Here is a 20387-nt window from a genome sequence, read left to right on the forward strand (position 1 = left end):
TGGTTTCAATAAAAGTATAGATTCTTTTTAAACTCATAGCCATTTTAAACTAACAATTGTTTTGAAAATCATACTTAACAACGAAAACTAAATATTCGTTTTAAAAATAAATAAATAAATGTATGCAAGAAGAATTTTAGTAAAATAATTGTACTAATCTTTCTCATTGTAATTGGTTGTCACCTTATCTCTACTGGTTTGCTCCTTTTACCTCTTTTTGTTGATGACAGGACATTGATATCTAAGACTGTAGTGAACTTTAGTACATCTTTATTGTAGTTCGCGGATTTATGTAAAGCATCATGTTTTTATCGCGCGGGTAGCCTGTGCGCGCGCGCATGTTTGTATAAAGAAGAGATTGATAAAGAAGATATTTGCGTTCTATTTGTGTTCAATTCATCGTGTATTTGTCTGAATCTTATCATTTCCGTCTTTGAAAGTTTCGTGAACACTTTTTACTGCGCTCTTTTCATAAAGATTTCCGAAGCTCCTACCCCGAAGAGAGCATCTTTTTCTGCTAATGCCATGGCAACCGCAGAAAAATTCATTTCTACCTACCTAGTGCAGCCAGCGGTGACGACATTTGTAGAAAACTGTGGTCGTTGCCTATTTAAAAAAGTTAGAATTTAGCCTCTTCGGTTGCGGTAAAAGACGCAGAAGAAATACTACGGTAAATGGCAATGAATTTGTGTTTTCATTAGACGATGGTTAGTTCATAGTTTAGTTACAAAAGCCGACGCAAAAACTGGATACTCTTGAATTTATACTACTTGCTCGGAAAATGCTTGTCACAATCCAAACTGTGTAGTATTAATTACTCAGTTTTATTCGATTGTAAAATAGCCGAATGGCGATGAAAGCATTGACGTAAATACTGCATCCACTATACGGGGTCGTGGTTTAACCATAAGACGCTTTATTAGTTTGAAGTATCGAGCGACATTAAGGAACGTGATCTACTACACAAACATTTTCGTTTTTGCCGCAAAGATTTGGAGCGAACTTAGCCTCGTCCCCAGGCTATTCCGTTGCTTTCAGCTCCATGATGATTTGCACACTTTCCAATACTGTCTATTTCGTCAGTTTAGCCAAGAAAAGTGTACTTTGTAAAGTTTTCAGTAATTTTTTAGTAGGATTTCGCTGCTTACATAGAAAATATAAGGTTTGTCAGTTTTGGAGTAGATGGACAGTTCGTAACAGTTTGGCCCAGACGAGCTAGATAACAAGAGAAGAGCTTGATAACATGAGTAAGCTGAAACAAGGCGGTGAATTTCAACGCTAACAACTTAAAAGATCCTTTCAAGGTGAGTGTGAAAAAGCTTGTTAGTCCTATGTTTTCAAGTTCTCTAAGAAAAGACATTTAACAGAGAGGTCCCTACTATTAAAAAAAAACATACACTACATACATAATGTAATATTGCTTACATTTTTTTTGGCAGAAACAAAACTAATTTAAATATTTAATTTAAATTTAATTTAATTTAAATATAAAGACCATGATGGCTACAGGTGTTAGAATCCTACAGGGCAGTTTTGAGATCAACACCAGGACTGTTTTTCCCTGGTTCTTAGAAATCAAATACATTACCTGTATTTGGAGAGGCTAGCAGCCATCACAGAGGCCTAGATAATTGAAGTAGTCTTTCGTTCTCTGAAAAAGCCGCGTTAAAAACAATCCAGGTAAAAAAAATACAAAGGTCAACACTTCGGATTCAAATAATTTATTCAAAACAATGCATCATAAAATATTTCACTGGTTCCATTTCACTTAAAGAGTTTTAGTACCGTAACTTGTCCTTTGAGTTTATGATGTGAATATGTAAATATTTGTGAGCCTAACTTTGAAGCTGGTGTTAATACCATCAAGCCCGAATGTATTCCTCGAATGAAGGTAGACATCCGGGGTTTGACACCCTGAAATTGAGGCACACATAACGGACTGCTGAACAAAATGCACGTTTTATTCCCTTCATTCAAACAATGTATTTCTTCTTCTTCATAAGATGACAGCCCTTGTAACACTGTTTTTAGTTCCAAAGGTGTCTGCTTACGAGGGAGTTGACAGTTGTTGCCTTGTATGTTTTATATTTAAGCAATGAAGTTGAGAAGGAATCTCAAAGTTTTTGTGTACTCTGTTTCACAGGACATCGAGGAAGCTTCTGCACTTGGGCAACTTTTGCCGTAAAAAAAAAAACTCACAAAGATTTAGAAATTTCACCAAAAAGAGCAGTCCGTGCTAAGGTTATTGGCCAGCTAAAAGTCATGCGGAAGAAGTAGCTGGCACAGGTAATAAAGACGTAAGGGAGCTGGTAGGGGATTTACTTCACAGCAAGAGAAGGAGAAGGGAATTTGGGGCTCTGCCGATAGTCCAACATAAGTATGATGACAATATTCTCTGAAGTCTTTCTCGAGAACATAAATCACCGTGTCTAAAGAGCGCAGGATGCGGGCAATGGCAAACCTGGAGCAACAGAGCAAAAAAGTTATCATCTGCAAGTCGTCAAGACTCCTGACTTCTAGTGTCAGCAGGGAAAACTAGAGTTGTAGCTGCTTCTCATTTTGGTCTGCTACGTTACTATGGGGACAATCGTAGGCGTACCTTATATATGATTGGATATGACTTCCCCTACAGTTTACTGGAAGACTATTTTGAGTGTAGTGATAAGACAATTACAGCAGCAAAAGTAAATGCCACTCTGTTTGGCAGAGGAAGAATGCCGCCACCAAATTCAGTTTGTCAGGCAACGTGTTAGCCCCGAAGTATCAAAAAAAAAGAAAAAGCTGTCTCAGTTCCTCAACAGTGATGATATATCGAGAGCGTCATCATACCAAAGTGTGCTGGTTGATGGGACAGAAACCTCTGTAAACTACTGGAAGGCTTCAATGAAGGATGTTGTGACCCAGTATATGCTAGAAAATCCAAATGGGGTTAAGGGACATACATTTATACACATTTTCCAGAAAACTTTAGGAGGGACAACATGTTGGCTGGCCTGTGTAATATTTGTAACAAGTTTGTTCACGAGAACTTTAAGAGAATGCGGATGCTCATCAAGTAACTGAGTGGTACACACAGGTTCCTTTGAGAGGCTTCCTTGCAGATATAAATACTTTCAAGACAAATCTAAAGACATCATTTCAAGGAATGTAAGTATACCATGTCTTATTCGTCGGAGTTCCTACCTAATAAGGGTCCTTCAGTCGTCCTTCAGTCTGGTTCATTCGAGTTCAAAGATAATTTTTGTTTTGATTTGTTTCTTTTGAGCTGACTTTCTGCTACGGCAGAACGCAAATGGCGGGATTTCAACAACGGTCGACCCTTACCCACATTGTTCGGAGACAAATTTTGGACCTTGTTACCTAACCCGATCCCCAGAGGAGGAGAAAGTAGTATCCCAGCATGCAATGCGATCACGTGGCTTTAGATCTGCGTCATTTCAGTACAACCTTCGAAGACCGAACATGGCGGCTGTAACAGCTGAAGTGCCAAAAGTTTTTTAAAACTTAAAAGAACTGTAAAATCCAGCTCAGCAGAGCTGTTATACTTGCATTGCATCTCAGATAAGGACTTCACAATTCAGCCACAGGGAGTTGATTGCTTTAAATTGGTTACTCGACAAGCTCAAATAAGATTGAAAAACTGAGCAAACGACGCGTTGTGTTGATTCCTTGTGTGGTGGCTGAAACTCCTGTAAACGCTCTTTTACAAAAAAAAAAAAAAAAAAAAGCCCTGAATTAGTTCGACTCCTTAGCTGGACAAGTTTAACCGTTAGTTTAACTGTAATTTAACTCGAATTTGTTGATTTTCAAGGTGCATTGACTATTTGAACATTCGCATGAAAATGTGTGAGAATCCAACTCGGTTTTCCTTTTAATTTATACAGTTCTACGACTGCGAAGACAAAAGAGTTGAGCCCATGAGAGGAACACTGTTATGGGAGTTTGCCTTGCTTCCTGCTCCTGCCAATCAGCGATTTACTCCTACTAAACCAGCGGACTTTAACGGATTGTGTTTTAAATTGCAATTGTTTTACGTTTACGAACTCACGCTCATGCTCATTTGAACTGCGAAAAAAACAAACAGTGATCACCTAGCAGATTCTCTTGCTGATTTACTATTGCCGGAGGACGACTTATCGAAAGATAACAGTGACAAAGAAGAACACGGCAAACAGTGAACTAACAATGCACCAGTTGCTAAACAGTGATCACCTAGCAGATTCTCTTGCTGATTTACTATTGCCGGAGGACGACTTATCGAAAGATAACAGTGACAAAGAAGAACACGGCAAACAGTGAACTAACAATGCACCAGTTGCTAAACAGTGATCACCTAGCAGATTCTCTTGCTGATTTACTATTGCCGGAGGACGACTTATCGAAAGATAACAGTGACAAAGAAGAACACGGCAAACAGTGAACTAACAATGCACCAGTTGCTAACCCTGTTGCTGGAAATTCAACGACCTCTAACACAAAGTGGTTCAATGCGGGAACAGATAAATCAGAACGCCTTCCAAAGTGTGCTGATAAAAGAGCAAACAAGGAACCATTTTTAAAATCATTCCACAACCAGAAAACATCAGAGACAGGAATGCTCATAGTTTGGCTGTACAAGAAGAAATTGACTTCAAGACAATGGGGTATTGCAGTGTGAAAAAACTTCCCAAACTTATAAAAACGATTTTAAAACTGGCGAGCTGGTAGCAGATTTGGTCAATCAAGTGATAGATTGTGGGCTGATTAACTTATTTATGGATGACTCCAATCATGAGCCGTCTCCGGTTGCTGGTCCTTGATTATTGATCCTGCTTTCCATGATAAAAAAATATTCACACAGCTACCTTTATTAATAATATACAAAACCTATCCAAGTCGTAACATACTAACAGTAACCTCATTAGTTGTTTCTGGAGGCAGTGGAGCCCAGTTACAGTCCAACCTGCTCCAGGAAATATGAACCCTCCCCAATTACAACCAAAAGAGCTTGAGTCGGCTTGCCCAATAAGAAGCTGCCTTTGGTAGCACAGTAAGCTGAAGCCTTGTTGCAGTATGAATCTCAACCAAGATCTCTCGTTTGGCCAACCATCTTTTTCATTTCTGGAGTGGATGATTTCAACAGAGTTTCTAGTGTGTGCTATTCATGGTGGATCGTCATGTTCCATGGGCGGCGTTCCATAAGACAGTTTTGGTCACCATGTAGGGCCCTGGACTTAGCGGGCACTGGAAGTTTAAACATGAAAGTGCCATTATCAACTTTTTCTGAAGATTATAATTTTTTTCTAGAAGCTAAACCTGAGAGGATGCACTATATCATCGGAGAACTTTGTACGCCTCTTAAAAAGCATCAACTAAACTAAGATGCATTGACGTAGAAGATTAGGCGTCGGAACTGAATAGCTGTCGATAATTGGCTGTCTCAGCTGGACTATACAACGGCCGTCGGAATACGACGGCCGTTGGAACTGAACGCAGGATAATGTATTCCAGCGCAAAATCTATATGCCAGCGCAAAATTAGTATGCCAGCGCAAAAACCGGGCTAATTCCATACCTACCCTACTACTGATATGCTTCGAGATATAGACACACTGACTCATAGTCATTAAGTTTTTTACTTTAGATGATACGCCGATTGTATGTATTAGTTACTCATACGTTTGCAAATTGATTTGTGTTGTATAATCGTATCATCTTCAATGAGCAAGTACAAACAACACCTCTTTCACCTGTTAAAGCAAAAACTAGTGGCCAGTTCATCTATCATATTCTACGGCGCCGCACAGCAGGCCAGAAATCATCCGATGTATTTTTCAAGCCAAGGGGCATTTCAAATGTAAAGTTGGAGGATCACAGAGGCTTAAGTCATTTGCAAAAATTAGTTTAACCATAAACGAAAGTGGCCTTGGGAGGGAGACTTGCTACAAATATTTGGTAATAGTGATTAATGAAACGCTTATCTGGAGTGACCACATAGATTATCTTCACCAGAAAATGGCTAAGAGACTTGGGATGCTCAAACGTATAAAACACCTGCTACCTCTCTTTTCTAGAAGACTTGTTGTTAACAGTTTGATGCTTCCCCGTTTCGATTGTGTGTATATAGTCTGGGGTGACAGGAATAACATTACCCAGATGTACTCTTTCCAATTAATACATAAAAAGATCGCAAAGACTGTCCTCCATTTACCGAATTCTGAATCAAGTTCTAGAGCTCTAAGTATTCTTAAGTGGAACACATTAGTAGAAAGGAGGAAATTCCATCGTTCTTGCTTTGCATATAAATCTATGAATAATTCAATACATTTTCACCTGGATACTGTAACGATATCCGGTTTATACAACTTCCGGTGACGTCACACACCACGTGCGTAGACACGCTTGTACGAGTTTCGTAGACTTGTAGTTGTTGTTCTTTGAGATAAAGACTAAAGTCGTCTTATATGTCTCGGTGTTCTTTCTCCGTTCTTCATCGTTCCTTCAGCTAAGAAACGATACATGGTGTCAGAAATAGAGGATTCGAAGTCTCTGTAAAAGAATACAGTGCGAAGAGAACCCAAAATGCCAGACGAAAGCGGCGAGTCGACGAGTGAGCCATGGTTTGTACAAACCAACCTCCAACTACCGCAAAAGTTAGAGACGAGAGGCAACTTAGCTAACAATTGGGAAACCTTTAAAAGGCTCTGGATAAACTACGAAATAGCCTCGCAACTGGATAAACAGAGAATGGAGCTGAGAACGGCTACTTTGATTTCATGCATTGGTCCCGAAGCACTTGAGATCTACGACGGTTTGCCCTTTGCAAACGAAGAGGACAAAACAAATATCAATCGCATTATGGAGCTCATGGAAGCGCACTGCGTTGGAGAAACGAATGAGATCTATGAAAGGTATCTGTTTAACCGAAGAAACCAGGGAAATGGTGAGTCAGTAGAAAGCTTTATCGCTGCACTTAGATCACTTGCTAAAACTTGTAATTACGGCGAATTGCAAGATGGAATGATTAGGGACAGAATCGTAGTCGGAATAGCCGACAACAGTATTAGGAAGAAATTGCTGACGGAAGCTAAACTCACCTTAGCAAAGTGTGTTGACATATGCCGTGCAAATGAAGCTACTCCTAAAAGGCTAAAGGAAATGTCCCAGCAATCCGGCGAAATAAGCGCTTTACCACAGGCCCCCCGAGCAGAAAAACAGGGTCAAAAGGGGGTAGAAGGCAGGAACCCAGAAAACCGCCACATATGGATAGCAGCAAATCAAATCCCCACCCCAAATGTAAATTCTGCCATAGATTACACCCTAGAGCTAAAGAGAAATGCCCTGCTTGGCAGAAAACATGTGATACATGTGGAGAACTTAATCACTTCTCAGTAGCATGTAAGGCTCTAAAAGCAAGCAAGAAGGGTAAGAAACCAATACACAATCTTGATTATGAAAGTGACAGTGACTATGGTGCATTATTTACTGTGGAGTCTGTGGACACTCTGAACACAAATCCACTCAGCCCTAAGAAAATTTATGCACACATGCGCCTTCGTGATGAGCTAATCAAGTTCCAATTAGATTGTGGAGCCACAGTCAATATCTTGCCAGAAGATTTGTATAAGAAAGTTTTCAATGACCCAAAATTGAAACGCTTACAGAAAAGCAGCGCAACACTAGTCATGTTTAACAAGTCAGAGGTAAAACCGCTAGGGGTGGTCAACATAGAAACCCTCAACCCAAGGAATAATGATCTACTGCTGACGAAGTTTGCAATAGTCCCTAGAGGCTATACCCCACTGCTAGGTGCACAGTCCGTGCAGAATTTCAAGCTAATGACAGTGAACAGTGAGAACATTGTGTCTTTGTCAGACTCAAGCCCAACCTCAGACCCAGTTAGTGAATTTCCAGATGTGTTTAAAGGGGAGGGTAAACTAGATCAAAAGCTACACCTAGAGCTTGATGCAACTGTCCCCCCTGTAATCCTCCCAGTCAGGAAGGTGCCCCTGGCAGTACGAGAACTTAGGTTAGGAGTCCTTCAGTCGGTAGATGTTCCCACAGAATGGGTATCCTCAATGGTTGTTGTCAAGAAGCCTAACGGAAAGATAAGACTCTGCATAGATCCGAAGCCCCTTAACAAAGCGTTAAAGAGGAATAGATACCCTCTACCAGTGATTGATGACTTACTTCCGCAGCTCACTAATGCCAAGGTGTTCAGTGTTGTAGATACGAAGAACGGATTCTGGCATATACAACTGGATGACGAGAGTAGTTTCCTGACTACATTTGGCACCCAATGGGGAAGGTACAGGTGGACGAGGATGCCGTTCGGTACTTAGCCCCAGCCCCCGAAGAGTTCCAGAGGAGATTGGAACAAGCACTAGAAGGCCTGGAGGGTGTCAAACCAATCTTCGATGACATCCTTTTCTTCGGAAAAGGTGACTCCAAAGAAGAAGCCATCAGAGATCATGATGCCAAGTTGAGATCCCTCCTCGAGCGCTGTCGCCAAAAGGGTATCAAACTCAACAAGGAGAAGCTGAAGCTGCGTTGTGCTGAAGTCAAGTTCATGGGTCACGTGGTATCGGCAGACGGGTTGAAGCCAGACCCCGACAAGTTACAGGGTATTGAAGAAATGCCTACACCAACAAACAAGCGAGATATTAAGAGGTTGCTTGGTATGGCAAATTACCTCCAGAAGTTTGCATCGAATCTCTCAGAAGCAGCTGCACCGATGCGCGAAGTGCTCAGAGAAGAGAACCAGTTCCACTGGGACGAGCAAGTACAAGGACAAAGCTTCAAGAATGTGAAGAAGATTGTTTCACAAGCACCAGTTCTGAAGTTCTTCGACCCACACGAAGAAGTCAAGCTGCAGTGTGATGCATCAGAGAAAGGGATGGGAGCCTGTCTAATGCAAAAGGGACAGCCCATCGCATATGCGTCACGTTCTCTGACAGAAACCGAGAAGAACTATGCTCAGATTGAGAAAGAAATGCTGTCCATTGTATTTGGAGTGGAGCGCTTCGAGCATTATCTGTATGGACGGCCAATAAAAGTTGAAACGGATCACAAACCTCTTGAAAGCATTTTCAAGAAAAGCCTCATTAGTGCCCCCAAGCGCCTACAAAGAATGATGTTGCGACTACAGAAGTTTGACCTGCAAGTCAACTATAAGAGAGGAGCTGAAATGTACCTTGCAGACACCCTAAGCAGAGCCTTCCGAGTGCTAGTCGAGATGATGTAGGAGATGTGATGCTACTAGGAGAGATGAGAGGTACGACTGAGCGAGAAGTAGAAAGTATTGACATGATACAGTTTCTACCTGTCTCCGAAGCTACCCAAGCATCACTACGACAAGCTACAGAGCAGGACACAGCTATGAGAGAGCTGAAGTCTATAATCCGACAAGGCTGGCCAGAGGTGAAGGATGACGTTCCTGTGAGCATCAGAGATTACTACTCTTTTAGAGATGAGTTGTCACTACAAAACGGCCTGGTCTTCAAAGGAGAGAGGTTAGTGATTCCCAACAGTTCCAGAGTAGAAATGTTGGCTAAGATACATGCCAGTCACATAGGGATCCAGGGATGCCTATACTGGCCTGGAATGAATAAAGAAGTAGAAGAGTATGTTGCAAAATGTGAGATTTGCAACAGTCACTTATCAGAGCAAGGCAAAGAGCCAATCATATGCCATGAAATCCCCAACCGCCCATGGGAGAAAGTAGGCATAGACCTGTTTGAACTGAATGGGAATGACTTTGTACTAACAGTTGATTACTATTCAGGCTTCTTTGAGGTTGACAGGTTGGAAGGCAAGACTGCGAAAGAAGTGATGGGGAAGATCAAACCACATGTGGCCAGACATGGTATTCCAGACCAGATTATGAGTGACAATGGCCCGCCATTCGACTCGCATGAGTTTAGACAGTTTACAAACAGTTATGGAATTGAACATGTGACCAGCTCCCCAGGCTATGCCCAATCCAATGGAAAAGTAGAGAATGCAATCAAGACGGCAAAGAATCTGATGAAAAAAGCCACAGAATCAAACAAAGACCCGTACTTGGCTCTACTGGATTGGCGGAATACACCAAGCGAAACAGTTGGTTATTCGCCAGTTCAAAGAGTGTTCAATAGGAGAAACAAGACACTCCTACCAACTTCCAGCAGACTCTTGAAACCATCAGTGCCCAGAGATGTACACCAGAAGCTCACGCTACAGAAGGCAAGGCAAAGCCTGAATTACAACCGTAGAGCAGCGGTTCTTGGACAAGATGGCAGCCATTTTTTCGGCTCCCCAAAAACGGCTAAATCCTGTTTAAATTTACGTGTTTATTTAAGTGTTTATTTACGTCTGTGTCATTGAAGCAAGGGCGATGGATGAGACTCTACTCGAGAGGGTTAATTCGCTCGAAAAATCTATGGATTTTTTCAACAATCAGTTTGAACTGATCAAGAAGAAAGTCACAACGCTCGAAAGAGAGAACGAGGCATTAAGAGTCGAAAATAACGTCCTGAACTCACGTATATCTACAATCACCGATAAGTTAAGAGACCAAGAGGCTATACTTGACGAACAGGAGCAATACATGAGGAGGGAGTGTTTGGAATTTAAAGGGATTCCTAGTTTGGAAGACGAGAATACTAATGATCTTGTTATTCAAGTCGTCAACTCGCTGGAGTCGAACTGGATGAGGATGATATTTCTATTAGTCATCGTCTCCCTGCGGCAAATAATAGTGAATGGTCTGATTATGAAGGCAACGTCCATCCCCCATCGCCCCCTACTATCATTGCAAAGTTTGTGAGGAGAGATATCAAAGATGAAATCTACAAGGCTCGTTTTAGTTTGAAGGACAAAACCACCCAGGACCTAGAAGATTTCACTTGCACGGATCACAGGAATCATATTTACATCGCGGAAAGTTTAACCCAGGCCAGGAAAAAATTGTTTAAAGCATGCCTAAAAGCGAAGAAGGATCTGAAGTTCGCCTATGCTGGGACTGCAAATGGAAAAGTTTATCTTAAAAAGGATAAGAAGAGTCGGGCAGTATACATCAACTCGCCCACCGACATAGCTAAGCTAAGAAGGTCTCATGCTATCCAGCCACCAATAGCTGATGTATCTAGAAGTTCAAGGCCAATTGACTAAGCTTCATCGTGACTGGCAAAATTAAAAGATTACTAATTAGTGGACCCCTAACGGAGACAGATAAGTACTACCAATTAATTATGTGTAGCTTTTCCAAGTATGATTCCTTTATAGTTTTTTCTCTCGTTTATAATCTAGATGACTTCTACTGAATGTCGTAACTGCCTTAAGGTAGTCAAGAAAAATTCTCGAGGAATCCAATGTGATATCTGTCTCGAATGGTTCCACTTAAAGTGTACTGTACTCTCAGTTAAAGAGTACAATTATTTTTCTAGAACAAATGATCTTTGGATCTGTTTGTTTTGCCGCCATGCTATTTTTCCTTTCCAGTCTGTCAACAATACAGCTCTAGCCGAACTTGCTTATAACTCTAATGAGGCTTGTTTGTGCTCAAGGAAAATTGCTAATTTAAATCTAGATTCTTTGCCATGCTTTGATGTAATGTCTTCTCTTGAAAAGATTTCCAGCCTTTCCAACATTGATATTGATTCTCAATTGCCACTTTCTATAAATTTTGATTATTTTTCTGCACATGATTTTCATTCAAATGTAGAGATCCAATCCTCCCTAGCTGAAAAAGCATTTTCTGCTTTGCACTTTAATATCAGAAGTCTATCCAAAAATTTTGATCGTTTTTGCCATCTGCTGGATGAACTACAGAATCCTTTTCCTGTTATCGGTCTGTCTGAAACCAAAATCTTGGATGGGCTTCCCCCTCTTACAAATACCTGCATGACAGGTTATAATTTTCTCTCACAGCCAACACTGTCAGATGCAGGGGGGGTTGGATTCTACATCAAAAATAATCTGGTATATTCAAAAAGGGATGAGTTTTGTTGTTCCAAGCCAGAATTTGAGTCACTTTGGGTTGAAATTGAAATCCCGCAGCAACGTAATATTGTCTGTGGGACTATTTATCGACATCCAAATAGTAATCTAGATACAACCCTCAATTTTTTGTATGATATTGTGGAACGAGTAAGCAAAGAAAACAAGTTCTGTTTAATAATGGGCGATTTTAATTTGAATTTGCTCAATTATGACTCTAATTCTGACACAAATGACTTTGTAAATAGCCTGGGTGCTTACCACTTTCACCCTCATATATTAAAGCCCACCAGAATCACTGAACACTTGGCAACTTTAATCGATAACATTTTTTTCAATTCCCTGGAACATCAGACCCTAAGTGGAAATATACTTACTGGAATTACAGATCATCTTCCTAATTTCTTAATTATTAATAAATTAGCACCTTTACCCCAGAGTTACAAAATGTACAAACGAGATTTCTCCAAGCTTGATAAAGAAGCATTATTATCAGATATTCAGTCCATCAACTGGATCGATGTCCTACCATCTAATGATGGATCGAACGATATATTTCAATCCTTTTTCTCAAATATTTCTGCTATTATTGACAAACATGTTCCCCTGAGGAAACGGACAAGAAAGGAGATTAAATCACTTTCCAAGCCTTGGATTACCAAGGGCATTATAACATCAATCAAGTTGAAGGACAAATTCTATAAAAAATATCTTGTATCTAGAAGTGAGTACTACCTCTCAAAATACAAATGCTATCGCAATAAGATTAGTCAGCTTATTAGAACTAGCAAACAGAACTACTATCAAAATTACTTTGCTACCAATAGTAAGAATATAAAAAATATTTGGTCAGGTATTAAGGAATTGATAACAACAAAGCCTACTTGCTCAAACCAACCCTCCAAACTTATCATTAATAATAAGCCAGTCAAAGACCCCAAAGCTATTGCAATAGCCTTTAATAACTTTTTTGCTACAATTGGTAGTCAGCTTGCTAGTAAAATTCCACATGTAGATAGAAGTCCTGAATCCTTCCTTGGTCCACCGCTAGTAAACAGTTTTGTCCTTTCTCCAGTCACAGCATTTGAGATAGAGGATATTATTTCTGGGTTAAATCCCTCCAAGGCATCAGGTCCTTATAGCATCCCAGTTTGCCTTCTAAAATTTTTGAAGTCCTATTTATCAGTACCCTTGGAAATATTATACAATCACTCATTTAGTAATGGCTGTGTCCCGGATCAGTTTAAAATTGCAAAAACAATTCCAATTCATAAAAAAGATTCAGCTAGCTGCATGGATAATTATAGACCAATCTCGCTGCTTTCAATTTTTAACAAAATCTTGGAGAAACTAATGTATAAAAGACTTATTGCCTTTATTAACAAATATAATATTCTCTATGACAAGCAATTTGGATTCCGAGAGCAACACACTACTTTTCATGCAACACTTCTAATTGTAGACAAAATTCAAAGGGCTATAGAGGAGGGCCAGTATTCCTGTGGGATATTCCTCGACTTCTCAAAAGCATTTGACACAGTTGATCATAAAATTCTTATTAGCAAACTTGCTCACTACGGAATTCGTGGAATTGCAAATGAATGGTTTTCATCATACTTGTCAAATAGAAGGCAATTTGTGTCAGTTATTAATTCAGAATCTGATGAAGTTGTCCTCACTCATGGAGTCCCACAGAGTTCAGTACTTGGCCCCCTCTTATTTCTTATTTATATCAATGACTTTCATAGATGCAGTAGTATATTTGATTTTCATATCTTTGCTGATGACACTAACCTATTTTACTCGAACAGTAGTTTGCTTGCTCTGGAATCCTGTATCAACGAAAATCTTCTTCATGTTTCTAACTGGCTTGCTGCCAATAAGCTCTCTCTAAATATCGATAAAACAAACTTCATCATTTTTCATCCACCACAGAAAATCTCTAATTATACTCTAAGTATTAAGATAAATGGCAAATGCATCAAGAAAGAGAAGTACATCAAATATCTAGGCATCTATATTGACTCCCATCTTAGCTGGAAATATCAGATACTTCATATAGCTAAAAAGATTAAACGTTGCATTGGTGTTCTTTCAAAAATAAGACATTATGTAAATATTTCAGTCCTAAAAATGCTTTACTATACATTATTATTTCCATTTTTAACTTACTCAGTTGTGACCTGGGGCAACACCTATGCAACTACTCTTAAGCCCCTTTTTATACTTCAGAAAAGGGCAATTAGAATATTAACTTTTTCTGATTTTAGGACCCCTTCAAATCCATTATTCTACCAACTTAGTCTCCTCAAACTTCATGACATAATCTATCTTAACAATGCACTGTTTATGTATGACTTCCATTCAGATCATTTGCCATCTGTCTTCAAATCATTTTTCACAAATATTAACAGGATACATCAATATAATACAAGACTTGCTAGTAGGAAGACTTATTACCTGCCTAAGATACGCACAAACTATGGCAAATTTAACATTCGCTTTCTTGGTGTAAAAATCTGGAACGATATTCAGGATGATTATAAATCTAAATCTCGCTCCAGTTTCAAGACACTAATGATCAGCTCTCTTTTAGATCGTTACAAAAGCTAACTCTATTATTGTTGTAATTTACAAACTTAAGATTCTCTCCTATATATAAATGATCCCTATAATCGACCTCCCCTTGCTTGTGCGTGTTTTGTTCTGGTGCGTGCATCTATTGTCGTTTGTTTTTCGTTTCTGTTTGTATTGATATTATATTGATGTATCATGTTGTTTACCCATGCAATTTTCCGCTTGACCTAGCCGCTTAAGCTCGATTAGCTATGCTATTTCTTAATGCGGCTGGTGCCCAATTATAAAAATTATATTTATTTTTCTCCTTTTCTTATTTAATAAGTAATATCTGTATAATAGAGGGTGCTAATAAATATGTTGTTGTTGTTGTTTGGAGCGAAGGAGTTAGAAGAGCTGAAACAGGGAGATGTTGTGCGTCTACAACCTACAAAGACAGTGGGAAGGGCCAAGCAATGGAAGCAAGCAAGAGTTGAAGGAAAAGTTGATATTCGATCATATCAGGTACGTACTGAAGACGGACGGGTTTACCGACGAAACAGACGACACCTGCGGAAAACCAGAGAGCAGATGCAGCCACCGCAGCAAGAAGAGATAGAAATGCACTGCCCTTACCCAAGCAGACCTGCTAAACCGGCGATGCCTACGACACACAAGCAGCAGCAGCAGGAGAAACAACCTTCAGAGAAAGCCCCTGAGAATGCTGCCCAGGATGTCCCCGATGTCCCAGCGGAGCAACGCACGCGTTCAGGAAGGGTTGTGAAACCGCCTGTACGTTTTCAATAGTTTTATTATCCAGGACAGTGACATTTTGTTAGTGTATTTTTTTTTTAAATTTTGGAAGGGGAGATGTAATGATATCCGGTTTATACAACTTCCGGTGACGTCACACACCACGTGCGTAGACACGCTTGTACGAGTTTCGTAGAATTGTAGTTGTTGTTCTTTGAGATAAAGACTAAAGTCGTCTCATATGTCTCGGTGTTCTTTCTCCGTTCTTCATCGTTCCTTCAGCTAAGAAACGATACAGATACGATTAAAGGACAGGACATCCACAGTTATGATACTAGATGTAGAAATCAAATTAGATTGCCAAAAAAAAAAAAACAGAACTTCCTGGGGACAACAAACATCCCAGTACCTTTTCACTAGAGAATGAAAAAAATTGCCTTCCGCAATCAAAGATGCAGATACATATTTAGATTTTAAGAGAAAGTATCATAAGCTTATTTTTTAATTCTTTTAGTTCCTTTATTTTTTATTTTTACTCTATGTATTCTACTTATGTGTAATTTAATTTTAGTTTCTTATCTTTCTATATTATATATAATATATCTGAGGGCCCTTATGAAAATCACCATATTGGTGATAAGGCTCCCGCGTGAAATATAATTTTATTATTAGGAAATATATTATTATTAAAAAAATTTAAATAGAAGTTGAATTCTTTAAGACTGGTCCTTTTTCTCACCCTAGGATCAAGTCAATAGCTGTCACCCTCCTCGAGGAAAAAAGTCAATATGTTTCTTTTAATACTGGTACACGCATTGACTCCTACACCCCTTTTGTCCTGGCGCAGCAACAGAGCGCTGAACACAAGACACAGAGAAGAAAAGTCCCTTGATGGTGATGACAGATTTGGTGTTGTGGATTGTGACATCCGTGTTAGAGACAGTCTGAAGTCTTACTTCTCCGAGATGTGTCCTATTTTCAAGAATACCAAGATTTCCAGAGAAAATATCTGTGACTGACAGCCTTTCCAGAAGAGCACAAGATCATGCCAAGAGCACGCCATACGTAGTTGATTGGTAGTTACTACTGTAAAACGAGAAGATCCTGCTGACCAGAACCCTCATAAAATGGTATTTAGAGCATCGATTTTAAGAAACTTTGTTTTCTACTTGGAGAATCTACTCAGGGGATCTGTAAGCCCTTGTTTTTATAATGTAAATATTATATTTTCCATATTTTATAGGTTAAATAATTAATCTTATGTTATTTAATTTTTTTTTTAAGCAAAATCGTTTTGGAAAACAATCACTGACCAGGAGTGACACAAAGATGTTGACTATTTTTAGGAAGCCAAACTTTTTGTCTCACCAACTCCCCCTTCTTCTGCAAAATACATGTCATTGATGACAAGACTACGAGATACGGTCTTCTAGGAACTGTAAGAAATCAAGCTCAACTTGCCCCTCCAGATGACACAGACCGACATCACATCACGAAAACTCGAATCCATGGGTTACCAATATTTTTTTTCAAAATTTTTCTTGTATGCCACTTTTTCTTAGGTATAGGGCTCCGCTCCACTATGAGCAGCAACAGGACAGGTTTACATACTTCTACCCAAAGGGTAAGATACACTACTAGATGATGAAGTCATCACCATTGCCCTTAGACATCTGATTCTACTCGACTACCTTTGAATATTGTGTTATACAATCTATATTGCTACAGTATATTTGTGTACTAGATAAAGTCAATATAATAATATATTAAATGTATAACATATAGAATAATATAACTATTACTTTACTAAATACTGTATATAAAATATCATCTATTTTGTATTTGTCACTTCTTAATAAATTGATTGAAAAATCCCTTTGTCCCTTGTTTTCTTTTTCTTTTTTCTATCCAGAAAAGAGTTTTTCGTGTGTTTGATGTACACTAGTGTCATCAAGTTTGAAGTGATAAATGTAACAACAGTAAAGTGTGCATGCATCAGCTCAAATGAGAAAAAATCAAGATGATGGCGATTAATCACAATATTGGCAGTTTTATTGGAAGGGAAAGCATCTTAAACTATGTATAACCAAAGCTTCTCAAGGTACAGGATTTATTGTTTATTGAAACTTTTCGATTGACTCAAATGCAAAGTGCATTATTTTATTGTGGATAGTTGAAGTTTTAAAAGAAACTTTGGAATAATCAGGTTGCCTTATTATTTCTGTTTTTCATTTAATTCTACAATTTTTTTTTTGGGTCACACATATGTTTACTGCCACAATGAAATGCTTGATTTGAGGAATTAAATGTTTACAACAAAAAGTAATAGACATGTAGGTCCTTCCAATGAGAGTTATATTATATTCCCTTTGACGTTGATACCTGTCCATAACAACAAATTCTATAAATTCTTAACAATCAAAGTTACAGACAATTAATTGATGTATACACTACATATAATATAACATTTATAGACCATATGTACACAAATAGATAGCTGGTTTCATCACCAGATAAGTTTGTTTCTGTACTGACAGTTACTTAGTGTTCAACGAACTCTTTATTGTTGCATTGTTATGCTGTTATAATATTGGGTTACCTGTGCGAGCACCTGCAAGGATGTTTAACATTACCTGTACTGAGTTCAACATTTTAGTAGAAAAACTTGATAAACACTGGTTACAAAAGCATGCACATCAAGAATAGCGCACATATTAAGTGTATTCTATTGGCTTGCTGTTGAAAACTTGTCAGTCCACATTATTACTAAATTATTTCCCTTGTTTATAACAATATTGTAGCTCTGTTCTCTATAAATACTACTACTAATTTGATTTGTTTATTTGATTGTGCAACCATGCAAGTCTGAGGCCATGCATTTTCGACAGCGGCTTGAAAAAGAGGTTTCAGGCATCCAGTTTAGTATTTCTCTCCAATTTTATAACAATAAAATCCCCTGGTACTCAGTAGAATTTCATAGTGAAGTTTTATTTCATTGTCATATAAAATCCAACCAGTATATATGCATTTAGTCTGAAGAAACTCAAAATGTTTACATAAATTATTTAGGCGTAATACTATTGCAATAAAATATGTCACAAGAATTGGCTAACAAAAAAATACGCGCGAAAACGACTAAATTTCAAATTTTCAAAGTTTATGAAACATCAACACAACAATAATAATAAAACAGTTACACATCTTATTTACACTCAGCTCATCATCTTTTACCTCAGATGATAACAGGTCGCTGTCGGAGTCGGCAGAACTCTTACTCGTCTGGGGTGTTGGGTTGTTATTAGAAGCCTCTTTAATTTGACGTTGGCTCTTTGCTAAGGAAATCAGTTCCTAAAGAGTCGCAAGTTTAGATCATTTAGAAGCGCAACCAATGGATAAAAATAACAACAAAGAAAATACCTCTTCTAGGTCTTCTGAACTATCATAATATTTGCTCTCTGAGACAAAGACGGCGCGTTCGTGCCTACTCTTTCGGTAGCCATCGCTGGCTCTTTACCCAACATGGAACCACATGGTACCTTCCAGCGAGCTACAAAAAGGCCTGGTAGCAAGGCGGTTGAGGCCAGGAGGGGGCAAAGAGGCAAAGCTATATTCCTACACAGGGTACCCAGATCAAAGTGTTAATAAAAGTTGTAAAAGAAATGCGGAGCCCGCATTTATTATTACAATAAAATTTACTGGGATACCTGTGGTAGCCCAGTCATAAAAATGCAACTGTTTTTTTTTCGTCGCCCCGAGATATCTGCAATGTTGCGCAATGCCCAGGAAGCCCATGCGTCACTGTTAGTACATTCTGACAGAGAAGCCTCTTTAAACTTCTGGGAAGGCTTGCGAAAGTGTCTGGCTTATGAACTTGTAGCTTTTGTTTTCTTTAACAAGCTCTCGATCTGGGAAAGATCCCCTTGTATTTACTCCATCGCTCTTCTCTAACTAGCAGTCGAATTTAGGCGGGAATACAAAAACAGACACAAACAAATACAAACCTCCAAATAAACGCAAAGTAAACAAAAGTACCCTTTTCAGTCTTTTTAGTTGTACTATTAAAGACGAAAAAGGGTACCGATTTTGATGTGATGTTAAATTCAGTCTAAAGTGGGAAAAAAGGTAACCCTTATGTGTTTTACTTCGCATTATATGCTGCTAACAGAAAACGTACATGATTTCCGACTTTCTGCTTTCTACAAACCTTAGAGAAAAGGTCACCGTTTTCGTTCTTATCCGTGAAATACCGATTATCAAAATTGTCGACATTTTATGAGCTCATTCTATATCTGAAAATAGACGGCAAACATGTCCGTATTATTCTGCAAAAGGGTACCCTTTTTTATGTTACCTTTTTAAAATGATAAATGACAGGGTAGGTTTTTTTGTGTGTCTTATTTTACTTGGTAAGTAAAAACACAGGAAAGACCCATTTTTGGACAACCGCCTTTTATAATTTAACAAAAAAAACAGAATTGCCGGTTTGTTCCACTGATTATAGTATTTAAAAATAGGACAATCAGCCCTGTCTACTTTCATGTGGCACACCTTGAGTCCACCCCCCACCTCAAAAAATGATGTTCTTACCTTTCTTGCCTTTCTTTCTATATTTATTTATTTATTTATTTATTTTATCCAAAGTAGGCAGTAAAATCTTTGTCACATATGTCACACAAACAAGTTGCAGACCTCAGGTATCACAGTTAACCCTGCGCGCAGGATCTAGTTTATGTAATAAATGCGGTCATAAATTTAATACATCATAAACAAAATTGTTACACAGAAAGTTTTTCTTATATTTATTGAGATAAAAGGTATTCAACAGGGGCGCTAGAGTGCAATTCCAGTTTATCTAGCGAGACCCTGGCGGTCTGTTCTGTATTTCTGTTCCTAGTTATAAGGAGGGGCTGTGGAAACCACAGGAAATCCGAAACACCCCAGGAAGGTTTCCCTACCTACCATAGATGCCGTCATTAACATTGACTACATTTCTGTACTTTGTGTTCTATACTAGTCATTGAAAGCTGAGTTTGTCACCATAGGGCACTCATTTAGTGAAGTCAGACTAGGTAATGGACACGCTGATACTTGTAACACAAAATCAATTATACTAAATGTAAT

General features: G+C 38.7%; 1 protein-coding gene across 2 annotated transcripts in view; it reads right to left on the reverse strand.

The window, feature by feature from the left end:
* LOC5507890 (uncharacterized skeletal organic matrix protein 5) overlaps positions 1–18847 on the reverse strand; it is a 38376-nt gene extending 19529 nt beyond the window's left edge. The window contains exons 1-3 of one of the 2 annotated variants that reach the window (XM_048729982.1): positions 18684–18847; positions 18498–18614; positions 559–606 (exon numbers count right to left, since the gene is read on the reverse strand). In XM_048729982.1, the coding sequence (XP_048585939.1) occupies positions 559–583 (25 nt within the window). In that variant the 5' untranslated portion in view covers positions 584–606; positions 18498–18614; positions 18684–18847. The remainder of the gene's footprint in view (positions 1–558; positions 607–18497; positions 18615–18683) is intronic. The other variant, XM_032376602.2, reaches the window with a different exon arrangement.
* Positions 18848–20387: the final 1540 nt, after the last annotated feature.

The sequence above is a fragment of the Nematostella vectensis genome, chromosome 7 (assembly GCF_932526225.1).
Source record: "Nematostella vectensis chromosome 7, jaNemVect1.1, whole genome shotgun sequence".
Taxonomy (NCBI): domain Eukaryota; kingdom Metazoa; phylum Cnidaria; class Anthozoa; order Actiniaria; family Edwardsiidae; genus Nematostella; species Nematostella vectensis.